General features: G+C 51.4%; 4 protein-coding genes and 1 long non-coding RNA gene across 7 annotated transcripts in view; 2 read left to right on the top strand and 3 right to left on the bottom strand.

The window, feature by feature from the left end:
* LOC310697516 (mast cell protease 1-like) overlaps nucleotides 1-1,047 on the bottom strand; it is a 50,705-nt gene extending 49,658 nt beyond the window's left edge. For 2 of the 3 annotated variants that reach the window (XR_014521031.1, XM_083484233.1), the window contains exons 1-2: nucleotides 864-1,044; nucleotides 113-248 (exon numbers count right to left, since the gene is read on the bottom strand). Coding sequence is in view for 2 of the 3 variants with exons in the window: in XM_083484233.1 (XP_083340359.1) it covers nucleotides 113-248; nucleotides 864-952 (225 nt within the window). In the remaining variant the exon portion in view is untranslated. Of the gene's footprint in view, nucleotides 1-112; nucleotides 249-863 lie in introns of all 3 variants that reach the window. The other variant, XM_083484232.1, reaches the window with a different exon arrangement.
* LOC310697487 (duodenase-1-like) overlaps nucleotides 1-19,896 on the top strand; it is a 167,352-nt gene that overhangs the window by 119,073 nt on the left and 28,383 nt on the right. The gene's annotated exons all lie outside the window — the stretch shown is intronic.
* LOC310697469 (mast cell protease 2-like) overlaps nucleotides 7,814-19,896 on the top strand; it is a 23,060-nt gene continuing 10,977 nt past the window's right edge. Inside the window, exon 1 of the mRNA XM_083484155.1 lies at nucleotides 7,814-7,939. Within this exon, the coding sequence (XP_083340281.1) occupies nucleotides 7,882-7,939 (58 nt within the window). The 5' untranslated portion in view covers nucleotides 7,814-7,881. The remainder of the gene's footprint in view (nucleotides 7,940-19,896) is intronic.
* LOC310697490 (cathepsin G-like) overlaps nucleotides 14,816-19,896 on the bottom strand; it is a 25,815-nt gene continuing 20,734 nt past the window's right edge. Inside the window, exon 5 of the mRNA XM_083484191.1 lies at nucleotides 14,816-16,353. Coding sequence (XP_083340317.1) covers nucleotides 16,219-16,353 — 135 coding nt within the window. The 3' untranslated portion in view covers nucleotides 14,816-16,218. The remainder of the gene's footprint in view (nucleotides 16,354-19,896) is intronic.
* On the bottom strand, nucleotides 17,746-19,517 carry LOC310697206. Its single transcript, XR_014520972.1, has 3 exons — nucleotides 19,434-19,517; nucleotides 18,942-19,092; nucleotides 17,746-17,777 (listed from the first exon to the last, which is right to left on the bottom strand). It is a non-coding gene; the product is annotated as an uncharacterized lncRNA (long non-coding RNA).

The following is a 19,896-nucleotide window of genomic DNA, read 5'->3' as shown; positions in this document are numbered from 1 at the left end:
CTTGAGGAAGCCCTTGGGGGAGTCTGGTGCCTCTGAAATGGGGCACTTTGGGCAAAAAAGTAGCAGAATGTATTCATAATGATAGAAGGAGAGATTGCTTGGAGCAAGTTACCTTGAGCAGACGGATATCGTTTGAGGAGAAGAGTTTCTCATATTGAGGGTGTGGGTAGTTAGCCACAACTCTAAATGCTTGCGGAGAGGCTTCTTCAACGGAGGTGTGATGTCCCCCCAAGTAGACATAATGGACGCTGGAAACAGAGCATCAGTTAGTGTCAGAGATCTTAAGACTCCATCCCCTCCTGGCCCCCGTGCAAAAGACCAGGCCCCCTCCATACAACCAGCTGTGTACCTTGATGGTTAGGTGGCCATCTGTCATGGGTGCTTTAGCTGACCAGATGACCCTTGCAGTCCCTTCCAACTGTAAAGGTAAAGGTACCCCTACCCTTACGGGCCAGTCGTGTCCGACTATGGGGTTGTGTGCTCATCTCGCTCTAGAGGCCATGAGCCGGCGCCGTCCGAAGACACTTCCAGATCACGTGGCCAGCGTGACGAAGCTGCAGCGGCGAGCCAGCACCAGCACCGCACACGGAAACGCCGTTTACCTTCCCGCTATAAAGCGGTCCCTATTTATCTACTTGCACTTTGACATGCTTTCGAACTGCTAGGTGGGCAGGAGCTGGGACAGAACAACGGGAGCTCACCCAGTCGCGGGGACTCGAACCGCCGACCATACGATCGGCAAGTCCTAGGCGCTGAGGTTTTACCCACAGCGCCACCCGCATCCCACGTCCCTTCCGACTGTACAATTCTCTGATTCTATGACCATCCCTGCAAAGAATCAAGGAGGGATTAGTGATACTTACCCCTCACAGTGCGCAGCCGTCATTACCCACTGGGGGGCCACGAGGAATCCGACACAGTTAGTGTCCCCAGTAATCCCCAAGTGAGCCATGTAGGGTCTGGGGTGGTGCCTGGCTTCATAGCCCCCAACAATCTCACTCCGCAATGGATCTGCAAGAAGCGTATGCAGAGATCAGCTCCTTCTCCTCCTCCTTGCATGTTCTGGGGTGTCCTCCACACATTCAAGGAAATTGAGGGAGCAAAAAGGATGGGTCTCGATCCCGATGAGCTTACAATTGGTTTTCCTAGCAAAGAAGTTAGCAAAGCGAAAGCAAAGAGGAGCCTAGGAAGACCCCTTTGGGCTTTTGAATGGGAGGAGGATTTCAGGGAGAAGAAACCCCATGGGGCATCATCTGCCATGGTGCTTTTACTCACCTGTTTGGGCCAAGGAGAAGGACAGCAGTAGCAGAAGAACCTGGCGGAGTCTCCACATCCTGATGCTTGCCAAGGAGGGAGATGCCTGACGCTTAAGTCTTCAGCCTCTTGAATCCGTCGCTTTTATAGTCCCACTCTCTGGACCCCACCTTTCCCAGGAAGCCACAATCTAGACTGGAGATCTGATAGGCGAATTTATACACGTTTATCTTTTCTCTCCAGCCATGTGACCTCTCTTATCTTTTCTCTCCAGCCATTTCGACGGATTGCTGTTTGTTCCGATTCAGAGGTAAAGAATGGGACGCAGGTGGTGCTGTGGGCTAAACCACAGAGCCTAGGACTTGCTGATCAGAAGGTCGGCGTTTCGAATCCCCGTGACGGGGTGAGCTCCCGTTGCTCAGTCCCTGCTGCTGCCAACCTAGCAGTTCGAAAGCACACCAGTGCAAGTAGATAAATAGGTACCGCCCTAGCGGGAAGGTAAACGGCGTTTCCGTGCGCTGCTCTGGTTCGCCAGAAGCGGCTTAGTCCTGCTGGCCACATGACCCGGAAGCTGTACGCCGGCTCCCTCGGCCAGTAAAGCGAGATGAGCGCTGCAACCCCAGAGTCAGCCACGACTGGACCTAATGGTCAGGGGTCCCTTTACCTTTACCTAGAGGTAAAGAGCTAGTTTTCCCTGGGAAAGGAGTGTGGCAAGGGGGAAACTGCTCAGACAGGACAAGCAAGCCCTAAGTCATACTGAGAGCAGACCCACTGAAATCATCACTCATTGTGTCTCATAATATTATGGGATGCCGCCCTACGTCTGGTTCACATTTTGAACACAATCAGAGCTAATTTGTGCTTTCTGAACTAATAATGGAACTGAAATTCCATTTCACATAGTTATCGTTGGCCACTCAGTTAATATATACATAGTAGAGTACGTTAGCAGAAAGAGACCTATAAATGCATATACAGTCGTACCTCAGGTTACATACGCTTCAGGTTACATATGCTTCAAGTTACATAAGCTTCAGGTTACACACTCCGCTAACCCAGAAATAGTGCTTCAGATTAAGAACTTTGCTTCAGGATGAGAACAGAAATTTCGTGGCAGCAGCAGCAAGCGGCCCCATTAGCTAAAGTGGTGCTTCAGGTTAAGAACAGTTTCAGGTTAAGAATGGAACGAATTAAGTACTTAACCCGAGGTACCACTCTATTGGTAAAACTGATGTACAAAAATGCATTTAATTAGGAAGACATTGCCTACCAAAATGTGTATTGTGAGAAATGTATATGGTGTATTTTCAGTTTGCTCCTGCAAAAGAGGACATTTTTTTGATTAATCATAAAAATAATAGGGCTATAAGAAAATTGAAGCTGGAGTGTGTAAGGCTATAGGAATATTGCAGCCAGGGTGTGGGTGGCTGTTTTTAGCATATTTCAAACTAGCTGTGGTCAAACTTTCTATAGGGTGTTGTTTCTTTAGAAATCACGGGGCTGGGGACTTTTTGAGAAGTACAAGTCGTTGCAATATTCTGAAGAAATAGGGAAATAGAGTATCTTTAGCAACCGTGGTCTTGATGTTTGCCCAGGTGGGAGATGCCTGGCACTTAACTCTTCAGCCTCTTGACGGACGTGGGTTTTATTACCTCTGGTGGGACAAGAGGAATCGTGCAGGAGCCCTTAGCACAGGGGAGAGCAAACATTTTCAGCAGGGGGCCGGTCCACTGTCCCTCAGACCTTGTGGGGGGCCGGACTATATTTTGAAAAAGGATGAACGAATTCCTATGCCCCAGAAACAACCCAGAGATGCATTTTAAATCAAAGGACACAATCTACTCATGTAAAAACACACTGATTCCTGGACCGTCTGCAGGCCGGATGGAGAAGGCGATTGGGCCGGATCCGGCCCCCGGGCTTTAGGTTGCCTACCCATGCCTTAGCAGGATGCTCTGGCTTGTTGGATCGCCCAGCACAGACCTTCCCATCATTGAAATCTGAGGAGAACCTACAGCCAGAGATGGTGACATTGGTCTCGTAGATGCACAAATATAGGATGGGGCTATAGGATCTGGCTTACTGGCAGTACGTGTGAAAAGGATCTAGGGGTCTTGGTGGACCACAAGGTGAACATGAGCCAACAGTGTGATGCAGCAGCAAAAAAGGCTAATGCAATTCTAGGCTGCATCAATGGAAGTCTAGTGTGCAGATCAAGGGAAGTCATAGTCCTGCTCTCTTCTGCCTTGGTCAAACGACACCTGGAATACTGTCTGGAATACTCTTTCTGCTAACGTACTCCACTATGTATATATTAACTGAGTGGCCAATGATAACTATGTGAAATGGAATTTCAGTTCCGTTATTAGTTCAGAAAGAATAAATTAGCTCTGCTTGTGTTCAAAATGTGAACCAGACCTAGGGCGGCATCCCATAATATTATGAGACACAATGAGTGTTGATTTCAGTGGGTCTGCTCTCAGTATGACTTAGGGCTTGCTTGCCCTGTCTGAGCAGTTTCCCCCTTGCCACACTCCTTTCCCAGGGAAAACTAGTTCTTTACCTCTAGGTAAAGGTAAAGGGACCCCTGACCATTAGGTCCAGTCGTGACCAACTCTGGGGTTGCGGCGCTCATCTCGCTTTACTGGCCGAGGGAGCCGGCATACAGCTTCCGGGTCATGTGGCCAGCAGGACTAAGCCGCTTCTGGCGAACCAGAGCAGTGCACAGAAATGCCGTTTACCTTCCCTCCAGAATGGTACCTATTTATCTACTTGCACTTTGACGTGCTTTCGAACTGCTAGGTTGGCAGGAGCAGGGACCGAGCAATGGGAGCTCACCCCGTCATTGCGGGGATTCGAACCGCCGACCTTCTGATCGGCAAGTCCTAGGCTCTGTGGTTTAACCCACAGCGCCACCTGTGTCCCATTCTTTACCTCTGAATCGGAACAAACAGCAGTTCTGGGCACCACCTGCTCAAGGAGACCTCTGAAGGGAAAGGGGTTCATAGGCATCACCTGTGGTGAGGGGTGTGTCCCCATTAGCTCCAGATGAGCAAATGAAAAACCACCAAGACGGGAATAGCTGCTGGGATGATGTCCATGCACTCGGTCAGTGCAGTGGCGTAGCGTGGGGGGTGCAAGGGGGGCAGGCCGCACCGGGCGCAACATCTGGGGGGGCGCGCTCGCTGCCTCCGGAGTCGCCGAAGAGCCTCGGGCGCAGGCTGTAGCAGAGCCGCATGTCTCGCGGCGCCCGGCTGAAGGCGCCCGGCAGGCAGCGGCTCTCAGCGCTCGCCGCGGAGGACGCACCAGGCAGCCCCTCCTCACAGCCCCGCCTCCGCCGCTGCTGCTGCAGCTGCTGGGCCGTTGCATTTTCCTCGCCTCTCTGCCCCCCTCCTCCTCCGGGCAAGCGGCGTCATTTGGGCAGCAGCGCCAGCGGCAACTCGCAGGTTAGGGGGTAGGGGGGGCGCAAATTATGTGCCTTGCCCCGGGTTAGGGGGCGCAAATTACTTGCGTTGCCCCAGGTGCTGACAACTCACGCTACGCCGCTGGGTCAGTGTTCTGCCAACCAAAGCAGCACCCCTCTCCCAAGCCTGCTCTGACCCTGCAGCTTGCCTGATTCTTGCATGTACACCAACCGCCCTGAAAAGGCCCCGACCATCCCGAAAACCCTTTGGCCACCACAGCTCCTCATGCTGCCACCTTTGGTCCTCCAAAGCTTGCTGGACTCCAGCTCCCGTCAGCTGCAGCAAACATGGCCAATGGGTGGTGAAATATACTCGGAGTCGAGAGTGGATTTCATGCTCTTTCTTCAGCTCATAGCGGTGAGGAGGAATGGAAGTTCCCCCAGAATGTCTGCTTTATATACATTATTTACACAGTGGGCCCCACGTGATTGGCTAATTCCGGGATTCACCTGTAGGCCAATCAAGTTGTGGATTCACTTCCACCTGGAGCTGGATTGGGTGGCTCCTGTGGACCAATCAGACCAGCTGCATTCTGGACCCTATTGTTCTAGGACTAATCAGACTGCTATAATCTGAATCCTATTGTTCTAGGACCAATCAGACTGCTGCATTTTGGATCCTATTGTTCTAGGACCAATAAGACTGCTGCATTCTGGACCCTATTGTTCTAGGACTAATCAGACTGCTACAATCTGAATCCTATTGTTCTAGGACCAATCAGACTGCTCCCTTTTGGTTCCTATTCAACTCAGTACATAACAGGTGGCTTGTTGCTTTTGCTCATCTGAAGCTAATGTGGACACACCCTCACCACAGGTGATGCCTATGAACCCCCTTCACTTCAGAGGTCTCCTTGAGCAGGGGGTGCCCAGAACTGGACACAGCATTCCAGGTGTGGTTTGACCAAGGCAGAAGAGAGCGGGACTATGACTTCCCTTGATCTGCACACTAGACTTCCATTGATGCAGCCTAGAATTGCATTAGCCTTTTTTGCTGCTGCATCACAATGTTGGCTCATGCTCATCTTGTGGTCCACCAAGACCCCTAGATCCTTTTCACAGGTACTGCTAGTAAGCCAGATCCTATAGCCCCATCCTATAGTTGTGCATCTACGAGACCAATGTCACCATCTCTGGCTGTAGGTTCTCCTCAGATTTCAATGATGGGAAGGTCTGTGCTGGGCGATCCAACAAGCCAGAGCATCCTGATAAGGCATGGGTAGGCAACCTAAAGGCCGGGGGCCGGATCCGGCCCAATCGCCTTCTCAACCTGGCCTGCGGATGGTCCGGGAAATCAGTGTGTTTTTAAATGAGTAGAATGTGTCCTTTGATTTTAAATGCATCTCTGGGTTATTTGTGGGGCATAGGAATTCGTTCATCTTTTTTTCAAAATATAGTCCGGCCCCCCACAAGGTCTGAGGGACAGTGGACCGGCCCCCTGCTGAAAATGTTTGCTCTCCCCTGTGCTAAGGGCTCCTGCACGATTCCTCTTGTCCCACCTGAGTTAATAAAACCCACGTCGGTCAAGAGGCTGAAGAGTTAAGTGCCAGGCATCTCCCACCTGGGCAAACATCAAGACCACGGTTGCTAAAGATACTCTATTTCTCCATTTCTTCAGAATTTTGCAACGAGTTGTATTTGTCAAAAAGTCCCCAGCCCCGTGATTTCTAAAGAAACAACACCCTATAGAAAGTTTGGCCACAGCTAGTTTGAAATATGCTAAAAACAGCCACCCACACCCTGGCTACAATATTCCTAGCCTCAGACACCCCAGCTGCAATTTTTCTTATAGCTCTATTATTTTTATGATTAATTAAAAAAAAAAATCCTCTTTTGCAGGAGCAAACTGAAAAGACAACATATACATTTCTCACAATACACATTTTGGTAGGCAATGTCTTCCTAATTAAATGCATTTTTGTACATCAGTTTTACCAATAGAGTGGTACCTCGGGTTAAGTACTTAATCCGTTCCGTTCTTAACCTGAAACTGTTCTTAACCTGAAGCACCACTTTAGCTAATGGGGCCTCCTGCTGCTGCCACGCAATTTCTGTTCTCATCCTGAAGCAAAGTTCTTAACCTGAAGCACTATTTCTGGGTTAGCGGAGTGTGTAACCTGAAGCGTATGTATCCTGAGGTACCACTGTATATGCATTTATAGGTGCTCTTTCTGCTAACGTACTCCACTATGTATATATTAACTGAGTGGCCAACGATAACTATGTGAAATGGAATTTCAGTTCCATTATTAGTTCAGAAAGCACAAATTAGCTCTGCTTGTGTTCAAAATGTGAACCAGACCTAGGGCGGCATCCCATAATATTATGAGACACAATGAGTGTTGATTTCAGCGGGTCTGCTCTCAGTATGACGTAGGGCTTGCTTGTCCTGTTTGAGCAGTTTCCCCCTTGCCACACTCCTTTCCCAGGGAAAACTAGCTCTTTACCTCTAGGTAAAGGTAAAGAGACCCCTGACCGTTAGGTCCAGTCATGGACGACTCTGGGGTTCTGGCGCTCATCTCGCTTTATTGGCCGAGGGAGCCGGTGTACAGCTTCCAGGTCATGTGGCCAGCAAGACTAAGCCGCTTCTGGCAAACCAGAGCAGCGCACGGAAACGCCGTTTACCTTCCCGCCGGAGCAGTACCTATTTATCTACATGCACTTTGATGTGCTTTCGAACTGCTAGGTTGGCAGGAGCTGGGACCGAGCAACGGGAGTTCACCCCGTTGCGGGGATTCGAACCGCCGACCTTCTGATCGGCAAGTCCTAAGCTCTGTGGTTTAACCCACAGCGCCACCTGCGTCCCATTCTTTACCTCTGAATCGGAACAAACAGCAATCCGTCGAAAACACCTTTGTTGTTTGCGGCGATTAAGCTCCACAGAGCAGTTTTCTCCAAGCTCCTTCTCTGACCCCAACAGGAGCAAACCGCACAAAACTGCCTTGCTATCTGATTTCCATCAATGGGTGGTGTGGTGTGGTGTGGGGGTCTGTCACATGGCGGGAGAGAAAAGATAAACGTGTTGAAATTCGCCCATCAGATCTCCAGTCTAGATTGTGGCTTCCTGGGAAAGGTGGGGTCCAGAGAGTGGGATTATAAAAGCGACGGATTCAAGAGACTGAAGACTTAAGCGCCAGGCATCTCCCTCCTTGGCAAGCGTCAAGATGTGGAGACTCCGTCAGGTTCTTCTGCTACTGCTCCTGTCCTCCTTAGCCCTTACAGGTGAGTAAAAGCACCATGGCAGATGATACACCATGGGGTTTCTTCTCCCTGAAATCCTCCTCCCATTCAAAAGCCCAAAGGGGTCTTCCTAGGCTCCTCTTTGCTTTCACTTTCCTAACTTCCTTGCTAGGAAAACCAATTGTAAGCTCATCAGGATGGAGACCCATCCTTTTTGCTCCCCCAATAACCTTGAATGTGTGGAGGACACCCCAGAACATGCAAGGAGGAGGAGGAGGAGCTGATCTCTGCATATGGTTCTTGCAGATCCATTGCGGAGTGAGACTGATGAGGAGCACAAAGCCAAACCCGACCCCAGATCCTACATGGCTTTCTTGACGACTCGCAATGGCCCTACCTGTATCGGATTCCTGGTGGCGCCCCAGTGGGTAATGACGTCTGCGCACTGCGATGCGTAAGTCTCACTAATCCCTCCTTGCTTCTTAGCAGGGATGGTCATAGAATCATAGAATTGTATAGTTGGAAGGGACTGCATGGGTCATCTGGTCAGCTAAAGCACCCATGACGGATGACCACCTAACCATCAAGGGCAAAGCTAGTTGCTAATGGGGTGTCTTTTGCATGGGGGCCGGGAGGGGAATGAGTCCTGGGATCTCTGACACTAACTGATGTTCTGTTTCCAGCACCCATAGTGTCATCAGCTTTAATGATACCTCTAGTCAAGTGTTTCGTGTTGAGGCTAACTACCCACACCCTGACTATGACAAATACGACAACTCAAATGATATCCGTCTGCTCAAGGTAACTTGGTCCAAGTAATCTCTCCTTCTATCTTCCCCCCGAGGTCAGTGATCCTGAAGGCAGAAGGGGTCAAGGCTCTCCTAACCATCTCAATGTGTGCAGCATAATGAACTAGACATTGTGCAGTTTACCCTGGCATTGGGGGGGGGGGGCAAAAGTCTCTTCCGTTGCAACCCAGAAATCATTAAATTCGGAGTAGGTGGCTTCTTGTAGGAGTTTTTATGTTAAACCATTTTTAATTGTATTCTTTTAGTATTGAAATGTTTGCCACAAAGCAGATGTGGGGTGCAGTGGAGAAGCCCCATCGCACTGGCAGGGCTCTTGCTGGTGCAACCATATAGTTGAACGTGGGCCATTAATATTATCCATGCTATAATATTATCATTCTGTATTATGAATACATTCTGCTACTTTTTTTGCCCAAAGTGCCCCATTTCAGAGGCACCAGACTCCCCAAAGGGTTTCCTCGAGCAACGCTAAATCAATGAGCTCTCTCCCATCTCTTCTTTTCGCAGCTGAATTCCAAGGGTTCTTTGACTGAACACGTCAACACCCTGCGCTTGCCCATATTCGACCGTGAGCTCTCCGATGGGACTCTCTGCAGCGTGGAAGGCTTGGGCCGGGTTTACGAAGATGTCATTATCTATGGCCATAGTCAGTGCAAGAAGTTCTATCCCCATATCAGTTATGGGAAGGTCTGTGCTAGGAGAAAGGACAAGTCTAGGACCTTCTATGAGGTGAGAGCCAACAGAAGCAGCAAGTCACATGATCAGAGGTTGGGGACCCTTCTGGGGGATTATTCTCCTCTCCAGCAAAATAGACAAGGGCAGATGCCAGTCTACTTACACCTGGCCTGACCAACCCAGCGGCTTCATAGTTTGCCAATTCCCAGGGGTGGATGTTGAATGATGCCCTTCTGAGGCTTCACAGGGCACTCCAAGGGTCCCCAAAAGCGAAGCTGGAGTTATTTAGGCTTGCATCCTGCTAAGGGCTCCTGCACAATTCCTCTTGTCCCGCTGCTTTTCCAGGAGAAAACCACTCTTTGGAGCTGAATCGGAGCAAACAACAAAGGAGTTCTCTGCAGATTGCTGTTTGTTCCGGTTTAGAGCTAAAGAGCTGATTTTCCCTGGGAAAGGAGAGGGGCAAGGGGGAAACTGCTCGGACGGGACAAGCGAGCCCTATGTCCTACTGTGGGCAGAACCACTGAAATCAACACTTGTGTGCCATAGTATTATGGGATGCCACCCTAGGTCCGGTCCTCCTTTTAAACAGAAGCAGAGCTGATTTATGCTTTCTGAACTTATAGCGGAACTGAAAATTGGTTATCTTTTATAATGGCCGAATAGTTCTCCACTCAAATAATATTTACATAAAGGAATGCATTAGCAGGAAGAGCACGTATACAGTGGTACCTCAGGTTAAGTACTTAATTCGTTCCAGAGGTCCGTAGTTAACCTGAAGCTGTTCTTAACCTGAAGCACCACTTTAGCTAATGGGGCATCTGGAGCCCGATTTCTGTTCTCATCCTGAAGCAAAGTGCTTAACCTGAAGCACTATTTCTGGGTTAGCAGAGTCTGTAACCTGAAGCGTATGTAACCCGAGGTACTACTGTAAATGCATATATTGGTAAAACTGATGTACAAAAATGCATTTGATTAGAAAGACATTGCTCTCCAAAATCAATATATGAGGAGAAATGTCCACCAAGATCTCCACTCAGAATGGAAGGATCCAACCAACAGGAACCTGGCCGTTTGCCCTGGCTCAAGCAGTGGCGTAGCGTGGGGGGTGCCAGGGGTGCCGGCCGCACCGGGCGCAACATCTGGGGGGGCGCGAGTCCAGAGGGAAGGGACAAGTTCCTTCCTCTGCCGGGTTCCCTGCCGCCACCGCCAGCCTTGCGCCCTAGCGCGCGCGCGCCCCCCGCCGCCGCCGCAGCTGCGCTCCACTCAATGCTCGCAGGAGGAGCAGCCGCTGCAGCAGCGCCGCTGCCGCCACCGACGCCTGGCCAGGCACGGGCAGCCTCCGCACCCCGCCGCCGCCGCCGCCATCCCCTTGGCCCAGCCACAGGCGGCTGCTTCTGCTGACTGGGAGGGAGGAGAGCTCCGAGGGGCCTCGCCACGCCCTGCGCTCCCCAAAACCCTCCAAGAGGAAGCCGGCGGGCGGGCGAGGGTCTCCCGGCAGAAGGGGACGCCGCTGGCTCCGGCTCTCAGCGCAAGTCTCAGCCGCGGGGGGGGGGGGCGAGGACGGAGCATGGCTGGAAGCCCCCGGACCCGGCCAGGAGGAGGAGAGGCGCTCGCCAAGCCCGGATCTAGAGCTCCACCTACAGCCCAAGGAGAGGAGGGGGCGGGGAGGCGCCCGAGGGGAGGGGGCTTCGGCTGCCTCGGCCCGGCCCACGGGGGCTCCGCAAATAATAAATTTAATAAATTCCTGCTGAGCCATGGGGGGGGGGTCCTTGGCTCCTTCGCTCGCCCCCAGCCCCAGTGGCGTAGCGTGGGGGGTGCAGGGGGGCCGGGCGCAACATCTGGGGGGGGCGCGCTCACACTCGAGTGCTAAAATCCACGGGTTAGGGGGCGCAAATTACTTGCCTTGCCCCGGGTGCTGACAACCCACGCTACGCCACTGGGCTCAAGCACCAGAGTTCGCCACGAGGTGGATCCAAATCTTCCCCCAGCTGCCATCTTTGTTCTCTCTCTCCTCTCCACAGGCGGACTCGGGTGGCCCCTTGGTGTGCAATGGCGTGGCAGAAGGAATCAACTTGTATCCCTATCCTGGCTGTCCTGGAGTTTACACCCGCATTGCCCATTACCTTCCATGGATCAAGAAAACCATGAAACGGTGAACAGAAGAAGCAACCGCGGTGACATTGTGCCTTCTTTCCCACTCCTAATGCTTTTGCATGCTGAATAACCTGCTTGGCTTGCATTCTGCAACGAAACACACACACACACACACACACACAGAGAGAGAGAGAGAGAGAGAGAGCCCTCAATGGCTGCGAAAAAGGAAGATCTATCATACACATAGGCGCCGACTCCATGGGGCCTGAGGGGGCCCGAGCCCCCTCAAAAATTCGATGGGGGGGGCGGAGCCCCCCCCAATAATTTAAGAAAATTATTAGTGCGCGAACCTTCGTGTAAAGTCTGGGGGGCCAGCGCTGCGGCGACATCAAAAGGACTGGAGAGTCCCGAGGAGATTGCACGGCGGGGGAGAGAGAGAGGGAGAGAGAAGCAGCAGCGTCTCTGAATGGGCTGCATATTCCTCCTCAGGCGGCGCTGGCTCTGTGGCTCCCGGGGCCTGGGCGGCAGCAAGCAAAGCAAAGGAGCCGCCGACCGAACAGCAGCAGCAGCAGCCGCCTGCCTGCCTGCCTGCCTGCCTGCAAGTCTGCCTTCTATACCAAGGTCCAGGTTCTTACCCGGTCTACCTGGAAGAAGGCAGGCAGGCAGGCTGGCATGGGACGTCCACGCACCCTGGCCTGCTGCCTTCCTGCCTGCCTGCGGCCGCCTGGCGCTTCTATACGAAGGTACAGGTTCTTACCCGGTCTACCTGGAAGCAGGCAGGCAGGCAGGGGACGGCCATGCTGCCTGCCTGCCTGCCTGCAGCCCGCCTGCCGCTTCTATACTAAGGGCCAGGTTCCTACCCGGTCTACCTGGAGGGAGGCGGGCAGGCACGGGGGTCCTGCTCAAGCAAGGAACCGACGCCTACCCGGCCAACCTGCTGCCTTGAGGCAGGAGCAGCAGCTGCGCGGGGTCTTGCGTTCTCTCAGAGGCTCGCGCTGCTTCTCGTGTTCTCCCTCCCCCAGGACCCCAGTATGGGCCCCCTCAATATTTTTTATAAGTCGGCGCCCCTGATCATACAGGATGGTGTTTGGTTAAGTTCCTTCACTGCCTCCCATCCCCTTGAAGAAAACCCTTCCACAGACCTCCATCTCCCTCAAGCTGCTCCTCCCTTCTCCCTTCCTTCCCCTAATGCAGGGATGGAGGAACTGTGGCCCCCAGATGCTGGAGTAAAGCAACATCTGGATAGCATCATGTTCCTTTAGATCAGGAGGGAAGGACCTGTGACTCGCTCAATGTGGCTGGACTCCAACTCCCATCAGTCCTGGCCAGTTTAGCCAAATGTGAGGGCTGATGGGAGTTGAAGTCCATCAACATCTGGATGGCCAAAATGTCAGCCACCTCTGCTTTAGAGGACTCCTCTGGCTCTTCCTCCCAGAGGTCTGCAGACCTGCCATTGAAACCTGCATTCTGGGTCAAGGTCAGGTTGAGTCCCTTTAGATTGAGGGATGTGGGACGTCATCCTCTCGGCCAACAGGGAAGGATTCTATCTCATTTCTAAAGGGATTCTCTCTGTATTTCATCAGCCCCCCAAAGACCACCCTAACCTCTAGGATTCCTAGATGCAGATCCAAAACACTTTGGCACCCACAACATCTCACAAAGAACCTTTTCACAGAATAAACTCCCCTAAGCGGTGGGTTGCGATGTATTGTAGGAATGGAGGAGACATTTAATATTCAGCCTGGATTGAAAGTTCACACTTTCTGAAACGAGGTTCACACCAAAAACAGCCATCCTCTAAAATTCACATTTCTCCAGATTTTGCAGTTTAGGGCTCCAGCCAAGTCATGTTTATGGGAATGCACTTAATGGGGGTAATGTGTGTCCTTTGATGCAAGGAATAGTTTAAAAAAAAGCATGCCAAAAATGCATTATCTTACAGCAAACTGCTTTGCAAAAAAATGTGAATTTGTGGCACAATTGCATACAAAAGTGTGTATCGAAAGAAATTCACATTAAAATGCTGTTGAATTTTCATGAGTTTTCCGTCCGTTCTTAAAAAACAACAACAAGCCTGCAAACTTATACAGATATGTGGATAACTGAACTTATGATGGGAAAACGAAGAAGGTGGAAGGCATAAAAGTGGACAATTTGTCTGTCCATGTCTATGCCGTAGGCGTGGGTGACTTCAACTACCTTGACATAGACAGGCTGCCCTTGTGTCCCTGCCATAACCAAGAGGTAAAAATGTCTAGTTACCCCAAAGAACTGTGTCCTAGAACACCTGGTGGCCTCAGGGGGGCTCAGGCGGGGCTTCCTCTTAAGTGGCCCCCTTGACGCGGCGCAAGACATCACTATCGTTGAACCAGGTGGGAGCAGGGACTGCAGTGCTATTAAATTAAAGACATGCCTACAGGGCCAATTGCCAATGTCAGAAGGTGGTGTGGTTGCTCGAGAGTAAACAGGCAAGACTCCGGCCTGTCTTTTCCAGGCTTTATTCTTGGTGCAACCTATTTACAGTGAAGAGCGTCGTAAGTTCATGTCTGGCTCAATCGCTAGCAGAATGTGATGGCCTGGGAATCTGATTCAGAGGCTGAACCTGAGGAATCCCAGCCTGCACAGGAGTTCCCGCCTCCAGGGCTGACTGAGCTGGGACAGGGGCTTGAACCTGAAGGGTCCTCACCTGTGCCGGATCCTCAGGAGCAGACACCAGCTGAATCCGCTCTGGCTCCGGAGGTGATGGAGGACCCATCGCCTACAGGTGGGCCACTCCCAGCCCTGTCAGGGGAAGCTGAGGTTGCCTCTGGGTCCGGGAACCCTCCAGCCTCTCCTGAGCTGCAGAGGCTCAGGGCAGAGAGACGGAGGGAACTAAGTACCCGCAGGAGGAGGGCTCGCCTCCAGGCCAGGAGAGGCGAGTCACCTGTGGACCGAGGCTGCCCTATGCCTCAGAGGAGATAAAGGACGGTCTGCCCAGTCCCAGGTTGCGGGAGCAACATTGTTGGTTGCTAGTTCCTGCCAGCACCCTGTCCTGCTCTTCTGCCAGAGTTCCTGACTATGCCCGACTCCTTACCTTGGACCCCGCTTCGCCCTTGACGGACAGCCTCCATACCGTTGACCTAGGACCAGACTCACACCACGCTGCACGGTGCCCACCCACCCCCAGACCAGCACACAGAATCTGGGAGTGCTCAGCCTTTGTACCTCCCCCAGCATAAAAGTCGTGTGACCCCCAGCCTTTTCCGCCCCTCCCTTTGCCGAAGCCCACTGCGCACAATGGGCGCTGGCAAGGGCGCACTTCCCCCCTCTCTGGTGTGCTCAGGCAAACAACAGCAACACATTTGTGTGGATGCATTAGCAGTTTATTGTGAATTACTCTTGAGATACAGAGTCGCATGGAAGTTTGCCAAACTGGCGCGTCTTTGCAAAGCGATTTCCCCAAAATAAGGCATTTGGGGGAGGCTCCTTTCACTGCTACGCACACTGACAGACACACCTCATTCCAGTATCTGCATTTTTGTGCACTAGACTTGCCTGGAGAGCCAAGTTGCAAAATTCAGAGGAGGGCGAATTTGAAAAGATGGCTGTGTTTCGGATCTTATTCCAGGAAGCGTGAATGAGGGAGGTTCAATCTTACCTTTGAGCTGAATTTAATTTCCCCTCTGTCCCTCTGGTACATCACCCCCAACCATTAGCCAGGAGGAGTTTGGCATGTGAAATGGTAAACTGGTAACTTTTAACTCTTCCCCCCATTTAAAATGATTTTTGGTGCCAAGGTCTTTTGTATGATTGTCTAGGAATCCTAGAGACCAGACCAGTGATTTGGTCATCGAGGAAATGCACAGAGAAAGTCCCCTGGGGCCGAAATGAAATATCTCCTCTTGAAGAGGGTGAGAAATTCCCACAGTCCTGGCCCTCCGGTGTCCCAGAACACAGCGTACAAATCTATACCAGGCTGAAGAGGGAGGATGGAGGAAGGTGGAATCATCTAAAGGGAGGTGTGGTTAATCTTTTGGCCATCCAGATGATGATGGATGTCAACTCCAGTCGCCCTATATTGCCCATGTGTCTGGGGCTGATTGGAGTTGGAGTCCAACAACATCTGGAAGGTGACAGGTTCGCCTCCCCTGACCCAGAGGACGAGGAGGAGATCTGTGGAGCTTTGGCCAGTCCAGACATTTGGACAACGGTGAGGAACCTTTGGTCCTCCAAAGATTGCTGGACTCCCATCAGCTGCAACAAACATGACCAATGGCCAGGGATAACGGGAGTTGCATCTCAGCAGCATTGAGAAGGCCAGAGGTCCCTTTTCCCTGCCTTAGGAGAAACCAGGCAGGGTAGAAGGAGTCGCTTCAGGGAGACAGAGGCGTATGGTGCTCTGAGAGATTGTTCCGGCCGTATGGGGACAGGGAGAGAGAAGGGACAGAATAGTTCTAAAGGAGAAGAAGGGCACCTTTATCAGATGAGAGAGATGGAGCAGTGAAGGTCGGGGGAAGAGGTATGATGGGGAACACAGTAGAGGAAAGGAGGTGAGCGGTTTTCTTGAAGGGGATGGGGAGGGACTGAAGGAACTTGTGGAAACCAAATCGTGTACGGAACACCTGATACTTTTTGTAGCTGTTGAGGGGGGTCAGTGTGTGTGTGTGTGTGTGTGTGTGTGGTTGTAGGATTCAAGCCAAACGGCTAATGTAGCAAGCAGAAGCATTAAAGGCGAGAAGAAGAAGGAGGTCTTCCTTCTCCTCTTCACTTGGCCATGGTTTCCCTGATCCAAGGAAGGTACTGGGCGATGCGAGTGTAAACGGCAGGAGGGCAGGGGTTGCTGTAGGAGAGGATTCCATGCGCTACGCCGTTGCACACCAAAGGATCACCCATCTCCCCCTGTGGAAGGAAGGAAGCAAAGATGGCAGGTGGGCGAAGATTTGGCTCCACCCCAAGGAGGACTTGGGAGCCAATGTAGTTCTTTCAGGACGGGTGTTATATAACGTATTGGTTTCGGAAGCACAAGTAAGCTGAGATGGCATACGAAGTGCAAACCAGGTCCAGGATTGTATTCCATGCCACTCCTGCTCAGAGTAGACACATTGACCTTATTAGCTATGGTGCTGTTCCTTTCCCAGGGTCTGCCTAAACCCCCAATCAACCTCAGGATAGCTCAGTCAGTAGAGCAGGAGACCCTTAACCTCAGGGTTTGGGGTTCCATCCCCACGTTGGGCGAAAGATTCCTTCATGGCTGGGAAGCGGACTTCCCCCACCCTCGGGGTCCCCTTTTCACACTGCTCATCCTGTCCCATAACGGGGAAAGGTGCTTCCACCCCCTTCCTCTGGTTCTATTACTTGCTGTTTCTGCTGCCCCTTACTTGTTTGAAATCCTGAGAGTCTTCACGTTTGCCTGCGCAGATCTTTCCTTCATCAATCTTGGGATAGAACTTCTGGCATTTGCTTCGGTCGTAGATGTTGACTCTGGCCTGATAGAGCTTGACATCACAATCATTCTGTTTCAGGCCCCAGCCGGCCACACTGCAAGGTGTCCCGTCAGAGAGGTCACTGCTAGATGTTGGCAAGCGCAGGATGCAAATGTTTTTATTCAGACGAACCTTTGAACGCAGCTGGGGAAAGGAGAGGGAGATGAGGTTGAAATGATAATAATAATAATGAACTCTAATAAATAGTGAGAGTCCCATGGACTGCAAGAAGATCAAACCTCTCCATTCTGAAGGAAATCAGCCCTGAGTGCTCACTGGAAGGACAGATCCTGAAGCTGCGGCTCCAAGACTTTGGCCACCTCATGAGAAGAGAAGACACCCTGGAAAAGACCCTGATGTTGGGAAAGATGGAGGGCGCAAGGAGAAGGGGACGACAGAGGACGAGATGGTAGGACAGTGTTCTCGAAGCTACCAGCATGAGTTTGACCAAACTGCAAGAGGCAGTGGAAGACAGGAGGGCCTGGCGTGCTCTGGTCCAGGGGGACACGACTAAACGACTAAACAACAACTATAAATAGTGATAATAATCCAATCATACTAATGACCAAAGAGCTGGATTCAGCTGAACGAATCCATTATATTTCACACACGGGGATAGAAGGAGACATTTGTCTCCTTATGCCTTCAGGATCGGGGCCCTCGGGGGTGCTTGCAGAGTGAGAAAAAGGCTTGGGGTGTGGTACCTTGAGCAGAAGAATATCATTTGAAAAGGTGTCGTTCTCAAACGTATAATCTTCGTGCGGGTAGCGTTTGTCCACTCTGTAAATTACTTTGTCATCTGTTTCCAGGTCATGTGCTCCCAGGACAACCAGATGAACACTGGAAACGAAGCAGCAGTCATGGTCACAGATCCCAAGAATCAATGTTCTCCCAGTCCCTGTGCAAAAGACCAGCCCCCACCCCATGGGCCCTAATAACAAATTATTATTTATTGTAGTAGTAGTAGTAGTACACCGCCCATCAGAATGGGTTGCCACAGGCACTCTGGGAGACTTCCAAGAGAATATAGAAGAACATCAGACATTCAAAGCTTCCCTACACAGGGCTGCCTTCAGATGTTTACAGAAGGTCATAATATTCTTGGTTTCTTTGACATCTTAGGGGAGGACGTTCCACAGGGAGGGCACCCCTACCGAGAAGACCCTCTGCCTGGTTCCCTGTAACTTTACTTCTCTCGGTGAGGAAACCTCCAGTAGACCCTCAGAGCTGTATCTCAGTGTCTGGGCTGAATGATGGAGAAGAAGCAGAAGCCTGGGAGACAGGGCAGAGCCCTGTGGTACCCCACAAGTGAGGGCCCAGGGATCCAAAGACTCATCTCTGAACACCACTTTCTGGACCCGGCCCAGGAAGAAGGAGAGGAACCCACAACTCCCAGCCCTCCTAGATGGTCCAGGAGGATGTCATGGTTGATAGTATCAAAAGATGCCTTCAACAGAACCAGGGAACAGATTTCCCCTCTGTCCCGAGAGATCATGAACCAGCATGACCAAGGCAGTTTCAGTCCCACAATGGGGCCAGAAGCCCAGCTGGGAGGGGTCCAAATGGTCCGCATCCTCCAGGTGTGCCTGGAGTTGTTCATCGAATACCCACTGCCCAAGAATGGAAGATTTGAGATGGGGCAGGAGATGGCTATAGCAACCAGGTCCAAAGGTGGGTTTTTTTAGGAAGCAGTTTCCTTCAGTGGGTCTGGGAAGGCTCTCTCACAAAGGGAGGCATTCACCACCCCGCGGAGCCCATTGCCCAGCCCTGTCTGGCTCGCTTTTATGAGCCAGGATGCGCAAGGATCACGGAGACAGGGGGTTGATTTCACTCCAAGCAGCCTGTCCACATCCTCAGAGGTAACAGGTTGAAATTCATCCCATGCAACTTGACTAGATGGAGCAATGGCACGTTCCTGCCCTGCCCTGCTCCCTTCCAGCAATTAGCTTTAACCTCAATGATCATCACTCCTAAAAAAAGGAGGAAGGCCTTGGGGATACTTACCGAAAGCAGCGTACAGAAGTCATGACCCACTGTTGTCCCACGAGGAATCCGCCACAGATGTAACGGTTCTGGGAATTCAGCAAGGCAGCCATGTAGGGTCTGGAGTGAGGAATGGCTTCATAGTCCGGACAACTCTGCCTCTGTGGTGGATCTGCAAGAAGCAAACGCAGAGATAAACTGCTACTGCTGCTGCTTATAAATTCTAGAGCAGGCATAGGCAAACTCAGCCCTCCAGATGTTTTGGGACTACAACTCCCATGATCCCTAGCTAACAGGACCAGTGGTCAGGGATGATGGGAATTGTAGTCCCAAAACATCTGGAGGGCCGAGTTTGCCTAGGCCTGTTCTAGAGTGTTGTCGTTCCTGAGAACCACCCAAAAGGTTGGTGCTGACCTTGAAAGCCCTAGACGGCCCCGTCCCCTGATGGAATGAGGTTGGCATAGCCCCAAAGAGTAGAAGAAATTGGCTCATGAGTTGGTGGGTTTTCCTCACCTGTTTGGGCCAAGGAGAAGGACAGCAGTAGCAGAAGAACCTGGTGGAGTCTCCACATCTTGATGCTTGCCAAGGAGGGAGATGCCTGGCCCTTAACTCTTCAGCTTTTATTTCCTCCAGCCTCTGGACTCCACCTTCCCCAGGAAGGCACAATCTAGACTTGAGATCTGATAGGCAGGCTGATAGTTTCTCGTTGGCCACATGGCTGATCCCACCACAAACTGCAATCAGATAGTCCGATGGGGAGACTGGAAAAAGTGAGAAATGGAGTCATCCCAGAATTGGAGACTTTTTACGCAAAGGTTTATGAAATCAGAGTAATGAAGACAATGTATTCATTAAAGCAAAATCAGAGACCAGCTTTTGGAAATCTCAAGTGGCTGTTATTATTATTATCTTACTATTATTATTTATTAAATTTGTATACCTCCCTTCTTTCTGACAGGACACTGGATTCCTAACG

This window comes from Podarcis liolepis (assembly GCF_965112155.1).
Source record: "Podarcis liolepis genome assembly, chromosome: 18".
Classification (NCBI taxonomy): Eukaryota; Metazoa; Chordata; class Lepidosauria; order Squamata; family Lacertidae; genus Podarcis; species Podarcis liolepis.
The sequence above is the reverse complement of the archived record's forward strand: the minus strand, read 5'-3'. Positions and strand labels throughout refer to the sequence as shown.